The 13,506-nt window shown below is 34.7% G+C and overlaps 1 protein-coding gene across 3 annotated transcripts in view; it reads left to right on the top strand.

Annotated features, from left to right (window-relative positions):
• The window catches only part of HACE1 (HECT domain and ankyrin repeat containing E3 ubiquitin protein ligase 1), a 103,187-nt gene that overhangs the window by 43,964 nt on the left and 45,717 nt on the right, over window positions 1–13,506 (top strand). For all 3 annotated transcript variants that reach the window (XM_045806983.2, XM_045806984.2, XM_087865345.1), the window contains exons 11-14: window positions 2,839–2,989; window positions 10,116–10,450; window positions 10,950–11,018; window positions 11,259–11,346. In XM_045806983.2, the coding sequence (XP_045662939.1) occupies window positions 2,839–2,989; window positions 10,116–10,450; window positions 10,950–11,018; window positions 11,259–11,346 (643 nt within the window). The remainder of the gene's footprint in view (window positions 1–2,838; window positions 2,990–10,115; window positions 10,451–10,949; window positions 11,019–11,258; window positions 11,347–13,506) is intronic.

Raw genomic sequence — 13,506 nt, 5'->3', positions numbered from 1 at the left:
TAAGAAAACTGAAGTTTAACCATTTACCAAGCTAACACATAGAAGAACCAGGATTCCTATTCTTACTAATAGAGAGCATATTCTGGGTTGCAGTCTAGCTCTTAAAAGTAACAGGGAGATTAGTGGAATAGAAGTAGAGTGGGAAAAAAGGAGCCATGACCATAACAAGTCTTAAAACTATTTTGCTAACCTGTACTGCCTCACCACTTACAATTCTACTTTCTTTCTTTTTTTTTTTTTTTTTTTTAAAGATTTTTTTTATTTATTCGACAGAGATAGAGACAGCCAGCGAGAGAGGGAACACAAGCAGGGGGAGTGGGAGAGGAAGAAGCAGGCTCATAGCAGAAGAGCCTGATGTGGGGCTCGATCCCAGATCGCCGGGATCACGCCCTGAGCCGAAGGCAGACGCTTAACCGCTGTGCCACCCAGGCGCCCCTACAATGCTACTTTCATATGCCCTATGAAATCTGTTAATTATGGCCATTTTGGGGCTCTAGTATCTTTTTCTTGAGATTGGTAGTGAGTATTGGTTATTAGTTTTTTATTAGAATTATTGTATTGTTTACTGTTTTAGGAAATCCTGCGTTTCTCCTTTACTCTCATACTTCTGTGCTCACCAGAGGTATGGGTTTTTTATTGCCCACACCAAGAAATTCTTTAGACATCAGCTGGCGTACAGTTTAACTAAGCTTGGACAGTTGTCCATCTAGAGATACATCAGATCTCATAGGTTAAGGGCTCATTCCTACAAGACCGCTCCCACTTTCAGATACCAATTGCAAGTAGTAGATCCCAAGGTTACCCACAACTTCTGTCTGACTTCGCTTCAAATCAGAGGTTCTCATGACCTCCTTCCCCTTGGATTTGGAAGCTCCTTGAACCACATATTTTTGGGCTTTTTGTGCAGGCTTTATCTCGTAGGCATGTTCATCATTGACTGCATTTCCAGGCCCTTTCCTCTTTTTGGAGAATGTGGGGTGGCACTGGAAATTCAAGCTTCTAATCATGGCTTCATCTTTCTCATGACCAGCCTCCATCCAGGAGCCCACTAAGAGTCAGCTCAGTAGAATCAAAGACACTGCTATCACCCAGGAAATTACAAGGGATTTAGGAATTCTGTGTCAGGAAATGGGGTCAAAGACCAAATATTAGAACAAAAGATGCTCCTAGTGCTCTTATCACTTAGGAAATTATGAGGGTTTTAGGAGCTCTGTGCCAGCAACCAGGAGCAGAGACCAATATATATATTTTCTATTATTTCACAACTGCCAAGGTAGAGTCTTAAGGGGATCTCAAATACAAATTATTCCCCCCCCCCAGTTTATGTTTCATGGTACTTTTGCAAATTGTCTCCCTTTTGTTTATTCCTTTGTGAATCATTTTGTGTTTCATAACCCACAATGTCATGTGATTTTGGCCAAAAACTTTAATAGAAATTTTAATTAAGGAAACTGATTCAAATATATATTTAGTGACAATTGAGATGTTATTTAGCTTACTTTTGAAAAAATGGATATCCTTTTGTCTGACTGATTCTAGGAATATTTACTAAAGATAATAAATATTTACTGAAGGCCCTTTTGCACATAATGGTGTGTTTCACTAAATAAGTGAGTTATCTTGCTTTCTGTATACTTATGATTAAGGATAAAGATAGTTATCAATGTGCAAATGAACAGAGAAATTATAGCTGTTTGCTTAGTGAGACACTGAATGAAAGTATACTCTTAGATAAACCAAAGGTAAGTATATTGATAGGACTTTGCATTAGGAAACTGATGTTAAAACTTATATATTGAAACATCTCATGGCTTGGGAAGAAGTTATCATTTTATGATCAAGGATATGATTAAGTTTGGATTTTATGATCTTTTTGCTTAATACTAAAGAGATATTTCACTGATTGTAAAGTGAAAAATAACATTTTTTAGATCCAGTGAATCAGCTTGGGAGAAGTTTAAACTGGGTACAGTAATAGAAAATTATTAGATGTATTAAGAATAGTGATATTCAGATTCCACTGTGTAAGAAAATACTTCTTAAGATAACTCATAATGTGTTTCCTAGATCAGTCTTTATATATGTGGTAATTTTGCAGAGGAAAGTCAGATTCACTTCTTTCTCATGGAATTTGAGAGTCATCATAGTTAACTTTTCCAAGAGTCACAATACAATTAAAGAAGGAAATAGTTTCAGCCAAACTACATTTCTATTTTGTCAGTCTCAACAATCTTAGGATAAAATTAGAAGCACTTCATAAAGACAAATATGTAAAAATCAACACAAGCTGATAGTAACTTTAAGATTATTCAATTTGTAAATGTTCTACTGTACATGAACAATTGGTTACTCTTCTGGGTAGAGGAGGGGAAATGAGGTTATGGATGAGAGAAAAGAAAGTTCAGCTTCTACAATTGAGTTGTGTGTTGACTTAAGAACATAATCAACATTTCTATCATTGTTTCTCTGAAATGTTCTGAGAGTTCTAAAGACTCAGTGTAATTTACATATACATTTTTGGAAGTGAAAGTTTGAGATTGCCTTAAGTTGGTGCCTCAAGAAACCGTTTTACAGTGGTGCTTTTCTTTGTATTTTTATGCTTTGGTTATCGGTTATATTCTGGTTGCTTAAACATTAGTAATTTATTCATATGCAATTCAAATAATGTATAGCAACTTCCTATTAAACAAAACATTCTAACCCTATCATGATAGGAATTTTGCTAGTTATATTAGGAAACCCATGGTCAGTATGATGAAAAGACCTTAAATTAGGTATTTTAAGATGCAATTTGTTTTATTCCACCTAACCTGTTCATATTTTAATTTTTATTTTCAGCCTATCTAGTAATTATGATGCTCAAATGAAGAGCCTTTTAAGGATTGTGAGGATATTTTGTCATGTCTTTCGAATTGGTCCATCCTCTCCCAGTAATGGAATCGATTTGGGCTACAACGGGAATAAAACTCCAAGAAGCCAGGTGTTCAAGGTCAGAAAAATACATGATGTTGTTAGGAAGACAGTTGAAAAAGAGATGAATATGACAAAGCATGCATTCATTAGTCAGAAACCTCACAAACTAAGTTTGGTTCATACTCATACCACTTTTTAAGTTAGGCACACCTTTCTCCCTTCATTTCTGTCTAATCAGCAGCAATCTTAAGTGGTAAGTTTTCTGTATTTTTCTTACAACTAACATTTTAATTCCATTAGTGGTGTATTCTAAGGGTAAAGGTATTTATTATTTAATCTACATTTTTACTGGATTATAGGTTTTAAATGTGACAATATGCAGCCATCATGCTTTTTTTTTAATTATTATTCAGAAGGAAAGAGAATATCTCATTTTTTTTCCTTGTGTCCACTTTTTAAGTTTTTATTTTAATTCCAGTTAGCTAACATACAGCGTTAATGTTAGCTTCAGGTGTACAATATAGTGATTCAACAATTCCATGCATCACCTGGTGCTCATCATGACAAATGCACTCCTTAATCCCCATCATCTATTTAACCCATCCCCTCACCCACCTCCCCTCTGAAAATATCTAGTTTCTATTTAGAGGTTATTATCATGTGTGTGTTATGTGTGTGTCTGTGTATGTATTTTTGAAGGAAAATTACTTTCATTTCCTAGGTTTACTACCAGTTAATTCTTGAGATCACTTCAACGAAAAATCATTGAGATATTTCCTTTCTCCCTCCTCCTTCTCTCTCTCTCTTTCTTTCCTTCTTTCTTTCTTTCTTTCTTTCAACATTTTATTTATTTGAGAGAGAGAGAGCATGTGTAGGGGGTGGTGGCAGGAGGGCAGAGGGAGAGGGAGAAGCAGGCTCCCCGCTGAGCAGGAAGCCCGAAGGGGCTCCATGCCAGGACCCCGAGATCATGACCTGAGCTGAAGGTAGATGCTTAACCAACTGAGCCACCCAGGCACCCCATATTTTCTTGAATTATTTTTTATCGCTTCAGCTGCTTCCTATAAGGCCCAACACAATGTTGCTACCCAAATTAAATTACAATTTTATAAATTAAGCAAAGTGAAATGGCTATAATTGCTATTGTTAAGGCTTTTTTGTGGCATTATATTTTTAAATAACTCAGATGGACAAGTGTGTAACTTTATAACTGTTTTCATGTTATTTTTTTAAAAGTAATTTATCTTAAGAGATTTTCATAGTGGGGCGCCTGGGTGGCACAGTGGTTAAGCGTCTGCCTTCGGCTCAGGGCGTGATCCCGGTGATCCAGGATCGAGCCCCATATCAGGCTCTTCCGCTATGAGCCTGCTTCTTCCTCTCCCACTCCCCCTGCTTGTGTTCCCTCTCTCGCTGGCTGTCTCTATCTCTGTCGAATAAATAAAGAAAATCTTTAAAAAAAAAAAAAAAGAGATTTTCATAGTATACAGTTTGCTTTTGGGTTCACAAAGGTTTATATTTCTTTAGTCTTTTGAGTATAAATATAGGTTATCTCTCCAGAAGTGATAAAAATATTTTTATGTGCCAGTTCCTCAAAAACTAGTTAGGATTAGCAGCTTTACTGCCTGTAAAATTTGAAGTAAAACTAATGACCTATGCTAAGTGATTCTTTTCTTCCATAGAAATTTTTTTTGGCAGACATTTACAAATAAGTGCTTTTGTAAGCATTTTGACACTAGTAGATTCCTTAATAACCTGAAATAGGTATGATAGGCTTTTAGAAAGGTATGTGTCTTTCATCTCTTTGTCTGCTTCAGCGTTTTTTAAAGAATTAGTGTAGGAAAGAGTTTTCAGCCGTGTGTGTGTGTGTGTGTGTGTGTGTGTGTGTGTGTGTGTGTGTGAGAGAGAGAGAGAGAGAGAGAGAGAGAGAGAGAATGTGTTTATTTTTCTTCCCTTTTTTTCCCCTATTGTGCCACCTCCTGGAAAAAGTCAGTAGTACATCTTGTAATTCAAATTTTGGCTTTTCACATACCACTTCTTCAACACTAGTTTGGAGTGATAACTTAATGTCTTTGCAAGATTTGAATCTGATTATTGATCCACTCTTTGTCAGGGATGTTTTAATTAAGTTTTGCTGCTTAAACATTCAAATTACATGCAGTCGTTCTTAATGTATTCTGGTGTGGCCCATGCTATTAGTTACTGAATCTAGGCTTGATTTGATTTTCTGCTTATCCTTTCTACTTATCTATAATGATGAATAGTAAATCAAATCAGGTGTAGATACAGTCACTGTTACCCAAATTGTGTGTAGATTATATTTACTATTGTCTGATTTTTTGTTGTTATTAAAATTTAAGTCCACCATGTGTTTGCTAATATCAGAAAATAAGTAATGTGCTAATTAGTAGCCTCTGTATAGGAATTTAATGCATGATTTAAAATGTTAGTTTTCTATGTAGCTCATCAGTAGAGGTATAAGAGAATAGAAAAGGGTGTCACTGGTTTTCTTTGAGCTTTTATGAAATCTAAACTCCGTTTCGATTGTCATATATCAATGATGTATATAATATAAAAAGTTGTTTTTTTTCTATTTTATTTCATTTGTTAGTTTCTTTTTTTTCTTTTTTTAAGGTATTGTTTTCTGCATCGTTGACAGCTGCTTTTGCCTCTGACCACTTATTTTCTCTTAAATTTTGACCTTTCACTTCGGTAAAATATTTTTATTACAAAACTCACCTGATTTTTTAAAAACATTAGGTGTTACTATTAAAAATTCATAGTCTCTTTCATATAATTTTATGAATTAAGTGTAGACTGAAGGATGACAAAATGATCTGCCCTCCAACTTATAAAGATAAAAAATAGAAACTACGTTGTCATCTATTTATATAAAGTCTTCTGTTCATTGTAGGGTGATTCACAGTTGTAAAGATCATAACCATTTCCTGAGTTCCTGCAATGCTAGACTGGAAATACCATTTTAATTTTTACCACATTTTGTTTAAGGTAGCAACTGATCCCTACTTTCCATTTCATTAACTAGGTACTCTAACATGTCACTTTATTGTTAGGATTAACTAATGGGTTTTCCATTAAGAATGAGTGGGTTTATAGGCCATGTGGTTTTAGTAGGTGAAATTGTTTAACATCCTGTTATTAGTTTTCTGATTTATCTTAGAAATCCTTTAAGTTAATCTTAACACTTAGCCATTTTTTTCAGTGTTAAAAGATTTTTATCTAGTGCCTTGGGAACTTGGGGGGATCCAAAGGAAATGTAGTTATGATTATTGAAGCAGTGTGAGCATGGGGAAGACAATTTAGGCTTCCTGAATCTTGATGTGCTCTGTGTGTGTGTGTGTGTGTGTGTGTGTGTGTGTAGTAAGCTGTGACTGTTAACACTTTCATAGAGTTATATAATTGGGAAAATTTGGAAGCCAGGAAAGATTGAGAAACTTTTAACTTTAAAATATTATCTTTGGGTTATAACATTTGACATTATCAATTTGAGAATAGTCAGACTAACAGAAAACTTCAGGATACTATTTAAGAATTTAAGTTAGTAATACTTTCCTGTCAAATTTGTATCTCACTTTGCCAAATGGATCTTAAATTTTTAAAAATTGTCCAGCAAGTCTGAGATTATATGTTATAGTTTTGAAATAGATCTTAAAATATTTTGAGAACTGTGTATGATTGTCATAGCATTGTTACTATGTATAGAATATATTTCTGTAGTGAAGACCATTCAATAATATGAAATGAAGCAATATTTCACAATGCTAAGAAGCCTACTAATGGCTTCCATATTCATTGACTCATTTTCCATAGTTATTGTTTTCCATAGTCATTTTTTTTAAAAGATTTTATTTATTTATTTGACACAGAGAGAGACAGCCAGAGAGAGAGAGAGAACACAAGCAGAGGGAGTGGGAGAGGAAGAAGCAGGCTCCCAGCAGAGGAGCCTGTTGCGGGGCTCGATCCCAGAACTCTGGGATCACGCCCTGAGCTTAAGGCAGACGCTTAACGACTGCGCCACCCAGGCGCCCCTGTTTTCCATAGTCATTGACTCAGTTTTCAGTAATAGTTGATATATATGTTGCTTTGTATCTTTTTTTTTTTTTTTAAAGATTTTATTTATTTATTTGACAGAGATAGAGACAGCCAGCGAGAGGGGGAACACAAGCAGGGGGAGTGGGAGAGGAAGAAACAGGCTTATAGTGGAGGAGCCTGACGTGGGGCTCGATCCCATAATGCCGGGATCACGCCCTGAGCCGAAGGCAGACGCTTAACCGCTGTGCCACCCAGGCGCCCCTGTTGCTTTGTATCTTATCTAAAGTTTTCTATCATTATTATTTATGGATATAGAAAACATCATAGATAAGCTTTGCAATGTTTTATTTTTAATTTTAAAAATTTATTTGAATCCTTTTTTAGCTGCTACCACAGTTAGAAATTGAAGTTATTTTCACAATTTTCTTTTTGGTATTGAGGCATGAACTTTCTGAACAAATCTTCAAAGGGACAAGTCTCTTGGTAAAAATACCTCAAGGTTGGAATTTAGTTTTAATGCATGTGTGAATGATGAAAGAAAAGATAGGTAAAAAGAGAAAAGTAAAGAAAGGCCTAAGATGACTTACTACTTTTTTTCCCCTCATTCTCTTTTAATTTTTGCTGTGTTCCTTTGCTGAAAACTCTTTCTAGAACTATCATTTTTACACAGATCTGGGTTTAAAAAAATATTTCTGGATTTTTCAAAATTTGCCTTTAATTTTTACACAGTGTCAGTCTTTAAAGTAGGACTGCTGTTGGTTCAGGCTCAGTGCTCTCATCTGTGTGAGCAGCGGGTATCATTTCTTGCCTTAGGCTTCAGCTTGATCCAGTGTGTTGATTTTCTGGGTTTTAGCCCTTCTCATTTAGAGGCCAATTATTTCTTTTGCCTTTTGTTTCAAGAAGTTTTATGTTACCACCTGTTCTTTCTATTTTGGAAGTTTATTTTGTGATGTAAAACTAAAAGATTTGCTGACATAAAAAGTTCTTTTTCATCTTTTACAGTGTGTTTAATGTTTTGCTCGTGAGGAGAATTAAGACATTTTCGGTGCACGTCGGTGTTTATGGCAGCTGGTGCTTCTTACCCTTCCTTTAAGCAGCTCAGGGATCCTGAATCTCTCAACTGCTGTGCCTAACCATGGAAAAGCTCTCTTTGGGGGGGGGGGGGGCAGGGGTGCTTATTTCAACCTCAGAGAGAGTATAATTAGTTTCTCACTCTGCTTACCTGTTACCTAGTATGTACTAACTAAATATTTGTTGAATGAAGGAAGTAGGTTTTTGTTGGTGATAGTAGGGACTTTTTGCTTTATTTTATTTTGTTTTCTGCTTTTTGATTTAATGTTACAGTGAAGAGTTCGGGCTGATGTAATTGTTTGCAAATTCAGTAAGTCAAGTATTCTCAAAAAGAGAATGTTCTGGAAACCTGAAGAAAGGCTGAACATACAGCAGAGGAATTTGTTAGAAAATAATTGTAAAGAATTTCCTGGAAGAAAGATTACTTAAATATTTCCTAAACTTCCAAATATAGTTGTGGAATCTGTTTCTATGAAGTAAGATTTTAATATTTTAATCTTTAAAAGTAACATTTCTTTTGGTTGAAATATTGTAGGCATGGGTCTTTCTGAAGCACATGGTCTAATTTGTAGCATTCTGTGATCCTATAAGAAACAAAAAGTAGGATTAACTTTTACATTCATTTGCAGAAAGACAATTTATATTCTCAATAGGAATATTTAGCACCTGGGTGGCTCAGTTGGTTAAGTGTCTGCCTTTGGCTCTGGTTATGATCTCGGTGTCAGTAGGAATATTTAAAATAGTGTAGGAATGAAGGAGCATTTAACTGGTATCCTTGGCCGCCCTCCCCCCAACTGTTAATTTTTATTTGGGGTTAAAAATGTTTTAGCAGGTCTCCCCCCCCCCCCCGTTTTATTGAGATATAACTGACATATAACATTGCATAAGCTTAAGTTGTACAGTGTGATAATTTGATACATGTGTGTATTACAAAATGTTTACCACAATAAGGCCAATTAACATATCCTTCACTCACATTATTACCATTTTCCTGTTGTTATGGTGAGGACATTAACGCTTTACTTTTATAGCAGCATTCAGGTAAACAGTACAGTATTGATAACTAGTTATGGTATTGTGTATTAGATCCCTGGTAGCATGTCTTTTGTGATAGTATTTCTCCTTGTTAGAAATTACTGATTATTAGGGATGATGCATATATTTCATCTTCCTTAGTACTTAGTCCTTTTGTAGCTTTCGCGATTACATAATATTTTAAAAGGAAATTTCATTTGCTGTTAATTTACAAAAGACATTTCATTATTCTTAAAAGGAATATTTTAAATAGTGTAGAAATAAGCAGTTTACTCTCTCCCTCCCTTTTTCTTTTTTAAGCTGTTACTCTTTAGTTGGAATTAAGAATTTGCTAGTCAGTATTTGATATTTACTAGTTATTAGAGATTGATTTTGTGTATATGTGCATGAAAACATGTATGTTATATATGTATATATATTACATACATGTTTTTAAATTTCTTACCATAAATTTTTAAAATCTGTGAATTACATGTAAAGAAAACAGTGCACTAAACTTTTTTTTTAAGTTTATTTATTTCTTTTAAAACCTCTGAACCCAATGTGGGGCTCCAAACTCGCAGCCCTGAAATGCTCCACTGACTGAGCCAGTCAGGCACCCCAAAACTAAGCTATTTATTAAGCTTTTAGGAATTCTCTATTTTTTAATTGAGCAAAGATTTATAATTGAAAATTGTTAACACATGAAAATAGTAAAGGTTGGGGGATTGTATATATAAAAGTAGTATATGTTTTTAAAGCTAAATATTTGAAAATTTTTAGAAGAGGAAAGATTGCTTATAAATTTTTCGTTAGATTTTAGTTTTACCTTTTTATTCCAAGGAAATAAATAAATGCAAATTAAATTTTTGCTATACGCAAAGTAATTGTTATTTATGTGGTATTCATATGTTTTTGTTACTTACCTTAGGCATTGCTGTCACATTAACTTGAGAAAATAGAAGTATCTAGAATAAATTTTCTCTTTTATATTATTTGTTTAACTATGTGAGTTTTTTTTCCTGGAGTTTAAGAATGATGTTTAAACAACACTTCTGTTTTTCTCCTAGCCTCTTGAATTGCTTTGGCACTCATTAGATGAATGGCTAGTTTTAATAGCTACAGAACTGATGAAAAACAAAAAGGACTCAACGGATATCACTTCTATTTTACTGAAACAAAAAGGCCAGGATCAAGATGGTACTTCCATTCCTCCATTTGAACCTCCAGGACCTGGGAGCTATGAAAATCTATCCACTGGCACAGGGGAATCTAAACCAGATGCTCTTGGAGGGAAACAGGAAGCCAGTGCAGACTGTCAGGATGTTATTTCTATGACAGCTAACCGGCTAAGTGCTGTCATTCAAGCTTTTTACATGTGCTGTTCTTGTCAGATGCCTCCAGGGTAAGAAGGTTTCTGCTTATTATTTCCTTTTCTGATAGATGAAGAAAAGCTTATGATTTTTTTGGCATTTCAGTAACAACAAATAATAATTTGTTGATTTTAGGTTCTGTTTTGATCTTGTTTTAGGACACTTATTGTACTAATCTTAAACTATTTGCATTATATAAGTTATTTAAGCATTATATAAGTTCTTAATATGTAGAATGGTGAATGTCACTTTGTGTAGGATCACTTAATTCCTTATTCAAAATGTAAAGAGCAGAGACATTTAAAATTTCAAGGTTTTTAAAAAGTCACTGTTCATATCCTCTATTAATGAAAAGTTATATATATATTTTTAGTCTTATAAATTGGGCATGCCTCGGTTTCTCAAATTTAGTCCAAACCCAGATCTTTTTTTTTTTTTCTGTCTAGAAGCCAGTTCAATTCTATACATTGTTATCAAATTTGCTGTATCACCAATTTCTGTGTGTTCTGATTGTTTTTTTATTCCCCACAGAATGACTTCACCCCGTTTCATTGAATTTGTCTGCAAACATGATGAAGTTTTAAAATGCTTTGTTAATAGGTAAGGCTTTCTTGGATTTATGGATTGCCCTTGTAGACTTTTCTTTACTTACAGTTTTGATCTCGACAGAAATAATGTTATTTCTGTTACTATTCAAAAAATGTTACATGACAAGTTAAAGTATGGTAGGTGTGGATTAATATTTTTCTTCTGTTTCAGTATCTGTTTATCTGAATTTGCATTTCACTTAATGCAACTCATTTTTCCTGTCCATTTAAACAAATTATATTTTTCTTTTAGAAATCCCAAAATTATATTTGACCACTTTCACTTCCTCCTTGAATGTCCTGAGTTGATGTCAAGATTCATGCATATCATAAAAGCACAGGTAGAGATTTCTCTTAATCTTGTTTTTTGTTTGCCTAATGAAAATTAAGTTTTTTAATTTGAATACTGTTTAGTGACGTAATTACACTGAGACATCTGCTGTAAGAGGAGTGACATTACCTTATTCTTTACTTTAGTATGTGGAATTACATTAGTATGTTACTTCAGTATGAGGAGCATTTTTTTTTTTAAATCTTAAAGGAAGTGTGTATTGAGTGCCCACTGTGTGCAAAGACAACAGAATACATTGCCACATTTCCTGAAATGAGTTATTGGAGTGTTAGTCCTATAAGTCCTTGAGAAAAGAATTTTATTCCCAAAAGGATTTGGAAAATATAATATCCCTGTTGGAGATTTATAAAGCATATCAGTAGCTTGTTAAAAGGTTTTGAGAAACCCTCTACTAAAAATAGTGATTTAACTTTGTTAATCCTCCAAATTTATTTGGCCTGAGACCCTTTTCCCCGGCAAGGTTCATTCATCATATCTCATGTTTCATGGAGCATGCTAGGGAAAAGCTTGTTTGTTTTGCTACTTACCAGCTGTGTAATTTGGGGTACATTTCCAACATCCTTGAGCCTTGGTTTCTTCATCTATAAAATAGAGATAACGACACCAACCCCACAAAACTATTGTGAAGAATAAATTTTAAATAGTAACTGGATATATGTTCAATAAATGGTAGCTATTTGGAGATAGAAAGCATATGTCTTTTCTCTAAAAAGATCTTAATTCACTCTAGCAGGGGAGATAATAAATGTACCTATAAAAGTAATTACATTATTACCGAGTTGTTTAGGAGTTTAAGGGAGGAACACCTTGCTTCTGCCTGCTGTAGTAAAGGAAAATTGTGAAGACGAGGTGGATCTTATGCTGGACCTTGAAAAGCATTGCAGAATTTTGCTGGGAGTAAATGGGGAAGATGAACATTATAGCCAAGATATGGGCCAGGGCTTGTAAATGGAAGACTGTATAAAATTACAGTGGTTGAAGTAGAAATTTTGTGTAGGTGAGGAATGAGATATAATTCTGGAAAGGTAGGTCAGGGTCACACTGTGTTAAGCCTTGATTGCCTGATTGAAGATCATCTTTGTTTTTTAGGCTGTCAGCTGCCCCTGATAACTTTGCTTCAGGAGAATGATATGACCTTGGCAAAATTTTAGGAAATAATTTGTCAAAAGTGTAGGATAGACTGGAGGCTCTGGTTTGGTTACTAGTCATAAGATAGGTACTATAGGTGTTTTTAAATGTTTTTAGGGACACTGACCCTTTCATAAGTTAAAGAATGCAAAGAATGAATTTTTATAAAATTATACACATGTATGTAGGTATCGTTTGGCATCTGTTAAAAAATGACAATGTAAAAGAGAAGGTAGTAATAGTACCTTATATTTATTAAATGTTAACTTTAGGTCAGTTACCATATATTTGCTTTACATAGATTACTTTCATAGCAATCATGCAAGATAGGTACTCTTTAACTGAAGACGTTAAGCAACTCGTTGAAGTCATTTAGCTACTAAGTGGAAGAATCAGAATTTAAGAGTCTGTGGGTTTTTTTTTTAAAGCTCATTGGGATCTTCAGTTAAGTCTTTTTTTTTTTTTTTAAAGATTTTATTTATTTATTCAACAGAGATAGAGGCAGCCGGCGAGAGAGGGAACACAAGCAGGGGGAGTGGGAGAGGAAGAAGCATGCTCATAGCGGAGGAGCCTGATGTGGGGCTCGATCCCATAATGCCGGGATCACGCCCTGAGCCGAAGGCAGACGCTTAACCGCTGTGCCACCCAGGCGCCCCTAAGAGTCTGTTTTTTAAATTCATTTTCTTAATTTAAACTATGTGACTCCATTCTAGGACAAATGAGGTTATATGTGAAAGAAGCTTTTAGTTTTTGAAAGAGTTTGTTATTCTTAATATTATCTCTGCTTTTCAATTCTGTTTTCCTCTTTCCTTCCTGAACAATTTAGTCGAAAGCATCTGCATTAAGCTATCCACTTTTTTTTTACTCACAGAGGAGGTTTTGTTGCCTGACCAGGGTGAGGAGGGTGTTCACATGGACAATGGTGGCCTAGTGTGGGGTTTGGGACTTGGGTATGGTAAGGAGGTTGTCTCTGTAGAAGAGGGGCCCAGCATAGAGTATGTGAGTTGGAGCAGCATATGGA

Source organism: Ursus americanus, chromosome 11 (assembly GCF_024610735.1).
Source record: "Ursus americanus isolate L20-20 chromosome 11, mUrsAme1.1.p, whole genome shotgun sequence".
Lineage (NCBI taxonomy): Eukaryota > Metazoa > Chordata > Mammalia > Carnivora > Ursidae > Ursus > Ursus americanus.
The sequence above is the reverse complement of the archived record's forward strand: the minus strand, read 5'-3'. Positions and strand labels throughout refer to the sequence as shown.